Below are 9,236 nucleotides of genomic sequence, written 5' to 3' on the forward strand. Positions count from 1 at the left end.
TGATGCAGCGAAGGGCATTGGGACCGGGATATTCGCAGATTTTACCTCGGGGTTTTGGGGGGCCACCATTTGTTTCATCACGCGGTGACGCGGCGCGCTCGCCTTGGAGTTTTTTGGATTAGGTCTTCTACTCGCATCTTGTTTGGATCGGCACTGCCAGGGCATATGTTTTCCTTTTTTGCAGGTGGTGCACGAATCAGGCGTTTGTGGGCTTTTGTTGACTTCTGTGCAATCCTTTACAATGTGGCCAGGTTTTTTGCAGAGGTAGCAGGGTCCTAAAGGCAGAGCAGCTTGCATGACAGCCATGGTGTTGTATTGTTGTTGGGAGCTGAGATGCAGGGCAGTTAGAAGTTCCGTAAGTCTCTGGTCTCTTGCTTCTGCCTGTTGTGCTTGTGCTGCAAGAGCCCTTTCCAGTTTATCTCCCCGGGTTTCTTCGGGTTCATGTGCTTGGACGACTGCCACGTCATGTGGGCTCCCAACATAGTTGCACGCTTCAATCATCTCAGGCACTGTAGGTTTTTCTTTTCCTAGGGCCTTGATGATTCGTTTGCATTGGGCGTTGGCATTATTTTCGAGGATGTCCCGGATCATTATCGGCCGGGCCAAATCATCACCACATTGCCTTTCAGTAGCTTGAATTACCCGGTCTACAAATGTGGTGAATGGTTCAGATGAGCCTTGGGTAACTAGATTGTATGCTTCTTCGGAAGTTCCCGCTGGCTGAATCTGCAAAAAGGCTCTGCGAGCCATCTTTTTGACATCATCCAATACCATTTTGGGTAGATTCGCCTGATGTTCGATCTTATCATCTGGTGGGTCACCTGTTAATTTAGACAAGGTAAGGGTGCGAAGTTGTGCATCAGTGCTTTGTCTATATGTAGTCAGGACTCCTGCAAGCATTCTCTTCCATTTAAGATCCCACAATATATATTGTGAGTCCGTGAGAAATGTGGTGGCAAGATGTTTGCAGTCATGTGGCGTGAGTGTGTGTCTCTCTAGGGTACTTTTCAACAACTGTTTGAAATAGGAAGAGGAGATGCCACCGTCATTAATTGCTTTTCGCAACTCTTTTAAATCATGGGAGGGAAGGAATGTCCATGTTTTGAGATTAGCAGGTTGTTGGTTGGGTATTGTCGGTATGGCTTGGGAAGGCAGGTTGTCTTCTTTGTGGTTATCATATTTGATTTCAGGGCAGTTAGTCAAGTGAAGATTGTTGGCACTGTGTTGAGAATTTGGTGAGACTGGGATAGAAAGGTTAGAGTTTGCAGGGGTAACATAGTTCTCTGTTTGTCCTTTGTTTGTAGAAGCTGCAGTTACATTGTTGCGTTCACGTTGCTGAGGCATAGAGTCGTCGTTAGGGTGTGGTGAGGAGCTGTTAGTGTGTGAGGCAGGGGCTGCTGCCAGCCGAGGCAGAGGAGCAGGGGGGGTGGAGGTTGTGGGCAGCAGCACCTGTGGGGAACTGGGATTTGTGGAAGGATACGCTGTCGCTATGGCATTGGTTGCTGTGGCAGTCTGAAGATACGGCGAAGGGAGGGGTGCGGAGGGATATGGTGATGGGTTTGGGAAACCCGGAAGTGGTGCCGGCGGCGGGGGGTTAAGGTGCTCTGCAGCCAGAGGCAGGGGCTGCGGCGCCGCGGGGGGATGGGGGGGTGGGGGCGCCGGGTTTGCGTCTGCCGGGGGGTCCGGCCGCGAGTGCAGGAGGCGGGCGGGCAGCGGGGGTGCTGCGCCGGGAGCCGGGGCGTCCCTGGGAAGGACGGGCGGTGCCGCGGCTGCAGGGGCGGGGTCCGGGGCGCTCGAGGGAGAGGAGGTGGAGGCAGGGGCGGGGTCAGGCCCGCGCGAGGGGGGGGCGGCGGCCGCGGCCCCGGGGGCGGGGTCCGGACTGCGGGGGAGGGGGCCGGCGGCCGCGGGGGCGGGGTCTGGACCGCGGGGGAGGGGGGCAGCAGCTCCGGGGGCGGGGGCGGGGTCTGGACCGAGGGGGAGGGGGGCGGCAGCCCCGGGGGCGGGGTCAGGGCTGCGCGGGAGGGAGGGCGTGGCCCCGGGAGTGGGGGCCGCCCAGCCCAGGGCCGGCGCATGGCCGGCGTGTTCGCCGGACCAGGGGACTTCCGGGTGGGTCGGGAGGGCGGCCGCGGAGGCGAGCGTATGCAGCTTTTGCAAAATCGCAGCTGACGCTTGAAATTGTGTTTGTAAAATAGCCATTGACTGGGTTTGTGCTTGTAAAATGGCTGTTGTTTGATTTTGTAAAAGTTCGGCTATAGTAGCCATCATAGCCGGGACAGGCAATGCTGGGGGGCCGGGCGGGGGGGAGGCGGGGCCCGCAGAGTGGTTTGGGGGGGAGGAGGTGGCCGCAAGGGCGGGTTCTGGGTTGCGGGGGATGGGGGGGGCGGCCGCGGCGAGGAGCGCCGGTCGCTCAGAAACCGGCGAGTCGCCAGCTGCCTCGGCGGCATTCTCGCCGCAGCGCGGGGTGGGGGGGCAGTCCGGCGGGGATAGTTGAGCCACGGCAGGGAGCGATTTGGCTGCTATCTGCGGCTTTTGAGAAGCGCAGATTCCTGCCACGACTCTATAAGCAGGGAGCAATTCGCAAGCATAGGGGTCCCGCCGCGAAATGTCGTTAAACAGTGTATGTCCCACGGACTCCCAAAAGTCTCCACAAAACACAGCAGAGCGCTCGGCATATGGGAACTTAAGTAAGATCCATTCTAGGAGTTTTCGTAGCTCTTTTTTAGGTAAATTAATATTATGGCTACGTAATAAGTGGTTAAGTTGCTTATAGAGATCTCTATCAGCTGCAGAGTGGGACTGTCCCATTTTTAAACCAGTGTGGCTCACCTCGGTGTCGCAGGAGCGGGATCCTCTGTCAGGGTCCGACGTTTACTGCAGTCGGTGGTGAGGGGTCACCGCGGGTTTTCTCCAGAGCTTCAGCGCGGGCAGTGCTCAGCAGTGCTCGCCTGTGCTTTGTGTACGTGGCCACGTGGCGCGGCAAGTCTCGTCACAAAGCCTTGGGTCGCCGCGGAATCGCGGCGATCTCTTGTGCTCGGAGAATAATGGCCAGAAGTCGTATAAGGGCTCTAAGAGCTCGCTACTATGTAACGAGTCGCTGAGCTGTACGACGGCTTCGGGACTTTTTAAAGAGCTCCGGTTCGTTACTGCCTAGCAGCAGAATGCCGTGCTCGCGACCACGATGGCGAGGAAATACCTGGTTATATAGTTAGTGTCCATGGAAAGGTGTCCTACAGGTAGAAAAGCTGGAAAGCATCCAGACGGGTGCAGTTGCAGGTCACCGTGGGTTCGTATTCGACGATGGGCGCCAGTCTGTAACAACGTATATTTGTATTCCACGGACAAATTCAGGCGAGATCTCTGTGGTGCTCTTGGGGGAAGAGGTTTATTCAGGATACATTGAGGCTCTGCCTCGAGCTGCCAGACACAGCACGTGGCTGGGCCTCGGGTGATGGGGGAGGGGAGAGACAGAGAGGAGAGCAGGGACTCCCGGAGGACTCTCCAGGAGGGGAAGGGAAGACCCAAGAGGGAGTCCAGCCCCCTGGAGACCCCTTATCAAGGGGGGCTCCAGGGTGGGCTGGAACAGGACCTGGGCCAATGGGGTCACAGGCACCTGATGGTTCAGGGGAGGGTTACAGATGTGGGGTGAACCATACATTCTGGGGGGTGAGATGGAAGAGTCCATTTGGCTTTTGGACCCCGTTGTAGGTGAGGGTAATTGTCCAGCCAGTAGGGGGCGTTATATTCGTCCTGGCTGTACCATTGTGGTTCTTAATCATATTTACCTACCCTCCCCAACAGGGTGGGTCTTTCCCCCTCAGATCCCCGCGATCTGCGGGATCTCCGGGGCTTTTCCTCCCTGTCGGGTTCCTGCGCTGTGGAGCCGCTCAAAACGGCCTCTTCCACCAGGTTCTGCCGCGGGGATTTGTCCTCCCTGCTCTCCATCCTCAGCTCCTGCTCTGCAGGAGGAAGGACAAGGAGAGGCTCTTCCTCTTCCTCACAGCCTCCCAGGGGCTGGGAATGGGAAATCCTGGTTTGGGGAAAACAAGGGATGAGCACACAGAGTTTGAAGCTCCCTCTGTCCCAGTCCATCTCTAGAAGTCCCTGGCCACCTGGGCTCCATAAAAACCTCCCAAACACCGAGATCCAGCCCTGAAAAAGCCTCCCAGGAGTTCCCCGTCCCTGCTGCCTCCCCTTTGCTGTTCGGGGCTTTCCCCTGTCCCAGCTGCTGGGGTCACGCTTGGATTGGGGGTCCCCCTTCTCCTCGCTGCCCGCCCTCCCCAGGCTGCCGGGAGTCCCAGCAATCCCAAAAGCTCCCCCCTCTTGGCTCTCCCCATTCAGGGGTGCCGGGGCTGTTTGGGTTTCCGGGCTCCCTTCTCCCCTTCTTCCCTGCTCTGGGCTGCCGGGGCTCCAAGGAGTCCCCCTAAGGGGACTTTTCCGCTCAGCTTCGCAGTTCTTCCTTCTCCAAACATCTCCCCAATAAACCCAACCCAGGCACCCCCCAGGAGACCTGGCCCGAGCTCCCCCTCCCCGCTCACCTGCGGGATGGGGGGCGATGATCCCACAGGTGGGGGCTGCGAATTCAGGCAGGGCTGACCGCGCGCTTCTCTCTCCTCTGCTCCATCCGCTTTGTCCCTCCTCTTCCTCTTCCTGACGCCCCTCCTCTTCCATCCCCCCTCCTCCTCCTCCTCCTCCCTAAGCCCACCTCCCGCTCCTCCATCCCTGCCCTTCTCTCCCTGCCCTTCCTTCCCCCTCCTCCTGCTCTCTAACCCCACCGCCTTCTGCTCCCTCATCCCTCATCTTCCATCGCTCCTCCTCCTCCTCCTGTGTCCCGTCCCCACCTCCTTCTCCTCTTCCGTCCCTCCCCTTCCATCCCCCCTCCTCCTCCTCCTCCTCCTCCTCCTGCCCCTCGCTATCCCCGCCTCTTTCTCCTCCTTCATCCCTCCTCCTCCTCTTCCCTATCCCCACCTCCTTCTCCTCTTCCATCCCTCCTCTCCCACCCCTCCTCCTCCACCTCCTCCTCCTCCCTAAGCCCACCTCCCGCTCCGCCTTCATCCCTCCCCCTCCTCCTCCCCGGCAGCGCTGGGAGGGACTGGGCTCTACTGGAATCCTACTGGGATCCTACTGGGACTGACTGGGACTGTACTGGTATCATACTGGAACCATACTGGGATCGAATGGGACTGTACTGGCTTTGCACCGAAGGCCGAACCGTGAGGGGAAAGGGGGCGAGGAAAGGGCGGGACCGTGAGGGGAAAGGGGCGGCTCAGGCCAAGGGCGGAACTGTGAGGGGACGCTCTGTGAGGCGGTGCTCTGCAAACAGAACTGCCACGGACTGGGAAAGAACGACAAAAAAATCAGTAAATCTGTAAGTTTTATTTGCTATCAAATACATCCCGGCCACCCAGCCCCACACAATCCCCATCCCACCGCTCCAAACTGGGATCCCACTTCTCCCAATCACCTCCCAAACCCATCTCACCCTGGCAGCTGTGGATTCGAGTGAGTTTGGTGTGGGATTGCTTTTTTTGAGGTGGGAACAAACAATTTGAAGCGGGATTGAGCCTCTGTGGTTAAAATTCAGTTGTTTTCATTGGGATGTGAGTGGTTTTGAGGTGAAAGATCAATCCCTCTTGGATTTTGGAGTGCAGAGAAATTGAGAAGTGAAAAAAATGAAGGTCAGCACAAAAGGAGAAGCAGCCAGGTGTGTTCCCAACATGGATGACAGGGAATGTGGGTCACCAGGGCTGTGCCCAATGTGGGTCCTCCAGTGGGGGATGGAGTTTAGCTCTTCTCGCACTCGGGGCACTCACAGGGCTTCCCTTACCGGTGCCTCCATTGGTGTTCGGTCAAGTGAGAGCTCTGTGGGAATCTCTTCCCACACCGGGGCACTCGTAGGGCCTCTCCCCAGTGTGGATGCGGCGATGCCTGATGAGGTGGGAGTTGTACCTGAATCCCTTCCCACAGTCGGGGCAGCGGAAGGGCCTCTCCTCTGTGTGAATCCGATAGTGCCGGAGGAGATCGGAGCTGGTCTGAAACCTCTTCCCACACTTGGAACACTCGTACGGCCTCTCCCCAGTGTGGGTCCTCTGGTGCACGATCAGGCTGGAGCTCTGGCTGAAGCTCTTCCCACACTCAGAACACTCGTAGGGCCTCTCCCCAGAGTGGATGCGCTGGTGCCTGAGGAGGTGTGAGTTGTCCCTGAATCCTTTCCCGCAGTCGGGGCAGCAGAAGGGCCTCTCCTCCCTGTGAACCCGAAAGTGCTTGAGGAGATCGGAGCTGCTCTGAAACCTCTTCCCACACTTGGAACACTCGTAGGGCCTCTCCCCAGTGTGGGTCCTCTGGTGCACGACCAGGCTGGAGTTCCGGCTGAAGCACTTCCCACACTCCCCACACTCGTAGGGCCTCTCCCCAGTGTGGATGCACCGGTGGTCGGTGAGGTGGGAGTTGTGCTTGAATCCCTTCCCGCAGTCGGGGCAGCAGAAGGGCCTCTCCTCTCTGTGACTCTGATAGTGCTTGAGGAGATGGCATCTCCTTGTAAACCCCTTCCCACACTTGGAACACTCGTAGGGCCGTTCCCCAGTGTGGATCCCCTGGTGCTTGATCAGGCTGGAGCTGTGGCTGAAGCTCTTCCCACACTCCCCACACTCGTAGGGCCTCTCCCCAGTGTGGATCCTCTGGTGCACGATCAGGCTGGAGCTGTGGCTGAAGCTCTTCCCACACTCCCCACACTTGTAGGGCCTCTCCCCAGTGTGGATCCTCTGGTGCACGATCAGGTCAGAGCTCCACCTGAAGCCCTTCCCACACTCCGAGCACTTGTGGGGCTTCTCCCCATCATGGAGCTGCTCAGGGACCCCCTGCTCCGAGCTCTGGCTCCATCTCCGGCCGCCTCCCCGGCCCAGGGTGGGTCTTTCCCCCTCAGATCCCCGTGATCTGCGTTTGCAGCCCCTCCTCGTGCGGGATCTCCGGGGCTTTTCCTCCCCGTCGGGTTCCTGCGCCCTGGAGCCGCTCAAAACGGCCTCTTCCACCAGGTTCTGCCGCGGGGATTTGTCCTCCCTGCTCTCCATCCTCAGCTCCTGCTCTGGGGGAGGAAGGACAATGAGAGGCTCTTCCTCTTCCTCCCAGCCTCCCAAGGGCTGGGAATGGGAAATCCTGGTTTGGGGAAAAAAAGGGATGAGCACGTTGAGTTGGAAGCTCCCTCAATCCCAGTCCATCTCTACAAGTCCCTGGCAACGTGGGCTCCATAAAAACCTCGCAAACACCGAGATCCAGCCCTGAAAAAGCCTCCCAGGAGTTCCTCGTCCCTGCTCCCTCCCCTTTGCTGTTCGGGGCTTTCCCCTGTCCCAGCTGCTGGGGTCACACTTGGATTGGGGGTCCCCCTTCTCCTCGCTGTCTGCCCTCCCCAGGCTGCCGGGAGTCCCAGCAATCCCAAAAGCTCCCCCCTCTTGGCTCTCCCCATTCAGGGGTGCCGGGGCTGTTTGGGCTCCCGGGCTCCCTTCTCCCCTTCTTCCCTGCTCTGGGCTGCCGGGGCTCCAAGGAGTCCCCCCAAGGGGCCTTTTCCGCTCAGCTTTGCAGTTCTTCCTTCTCCAAACATCTCCCCAAAAAACCCAACCCAGGCACCCCCCAGGAGACCTGGCCCGAGCACCCCCTCCCCGCTCACCTGCGGGATGGGGGGCGATGATCCCACAGGTGGGGGCTGCGAATTCAGGCAGGGCTGACCGCGCGCTTCTCTCTGCTCTGCTCCATCCGCCTTTCAACCTCCTCTTCCTCTTCCTGACGCCCCTCTTCTTCCATCCCCCCTCCTCCTCCTCCTCTTCCTCCTCCCTAAGCCCACCTCCCGCTCCTCCATCCTTCCCCTTCCTTCCCCCTCCTCCTGCTCTCTAACCCCACCGCCTTCTGCTCCCTCATCCCTCATCTTCCATCGCTCCTCCTCCTCCTCCTGTGTCCCGTCCCCTCCTGCCTGTCCTCCTTTATCCCTTCCCTTCCATACCCCCTCCTCCTCCTCCTCCTCCTCCTGCCCCTCGCTATCCCCACCTCCTTCTCCTCTTCCATCCCTCCCCTTCCATACCCCCTCCTCCTCCTCCTCCCCATCCCCACCTCCCGCTCCTCCTTCATCCCTGCCCTTCCCTCCCTCCTCCTCCTCCCCCAGCAGCAGCGACACCCTCGGTTCCCGTTCCCGCAGCCCCGGCAGCCCGCGGCAGGAGCGGGGATGGAGCCGGGACAGGTCGGGATGGGCAGCGCGGGGCTCTCGGCTGCTCCCAGCCGCTGTTCCAGGGGGGAACCCGGCCTGGGCCAAAGGAGAGGCAAACTGGGGAAACTGGGGGCTGCACATCCAAACTGGGGCTGCCTGGGGACCCTGCCTGGGCACTGCCGGCCCTTGGGGCTCCTCTCAGGAGATCAGGAGGGGGGAACACAGAGAGGGCTCGGGGATGCCAGGAGTGGCAGCACTGGGAAGGACTGGTTTGTACTGGGATTGTACTGGAATCATACTGGGAGCAGCTGGGCCCATGCCAGGGCAGACTGCAGTCACCCCGAGGGAGACTGGGATCGTACTGGGATCATACTGACACAGAGTAGGAGCCTACGGGGGCAACTGAGACCGTGCTGGGGGCAAATGGGATATACTGGGAGTGACTGGGAGCATGATGAGGGTGACTGGGAGCAGCTGTGAGCAACTGGGATCATGCTAGGAGCAACTGGGAGGAACTGGGAGTCACTGGGTGCCTGCTGGGGATGACTGGAAACGACTGGGCTTATACTGGGATCATGCTGGAGGTGACTGGGATCATACTGGCAGTGAGTGCCACGACACTGAGGCTGACTGGGAGCGGTTGTGAGCAAATGGGATCGCGCTGGAAGGAACTGGGAGTGAGTGGGAATATGCTGGAAGGAACTGGGGGACACTGGGAGAGACTGGGAGGGACAGTGAGGGTGAAAGGGGCAACTGGAACCATGTGGAGCACAACTGGTTCATATTGGCACTGACTGGGGGCACACTGGCATCATCTCTGGATCATACTGGGAGGGACTGGACTAATACTGGGAGTGTCTGAGAGTGACTGGGAACACACCATGCACAGCATCCCTGTACTGGGGGTGACTGGGAGCAACTTGGAGCACTCTGGGAGCAAATGGCATCATACTGGGATTGACTGGGCTGATGTAGCTGGAGGCAACTGGGACCATACTGCGAGTGATTGGAAGTTACTGGGATTATACTGGGACCATACTGGGAGTGC

The 9,236-nt window shown here is 59.2% G+C and overlaps 1 protein-coding gene across 1 annotated transcript in view; it reads right to left on the minus strand.

Annotated features, from left to right (window-relative positions):
• The window catches only part of LOC140680256 (uncharacterized), a 1,118,524-nt gene extending 1,110,764 nt beyond the window's left edge, over positions 1-7,760 (minus strand). Inside the window, exons 1-2 of the mRNA XM_072919758.1 lie at positions 7,658-7,760; positions 5,880-7,149 (exon numbers count right to left, since the gene is read on the minus strand). Of these exons, the coding sequence (XP_072775859.1) occupies positions 5,880-7,064 (1,185 nt within the window). The 5' untranslated portion in view covers positions 7,065-7,149; positions 7,658-7,760. The remainder of the gene's footprint in view (positions 1-5,879; positions 7,150-7,657) is intronic.
• Positions 7,761-9,236: the final 1,476 nt, after the last annotated feature.

This window comes from Taeniopygia guttata, chromosome 30 (assembly GCF_048771995.1).
Source record: "Taeniopygia guttata chromosome 30, bTaeGut7.mat, whole genome shotgun sequence".
Taxonomy (NCBI): Eukaryota; Metazoa; Chordata; class Aves; order Passeriformes; family Estrildidae; genus Taeniopygia; species Taeniopygia guttata.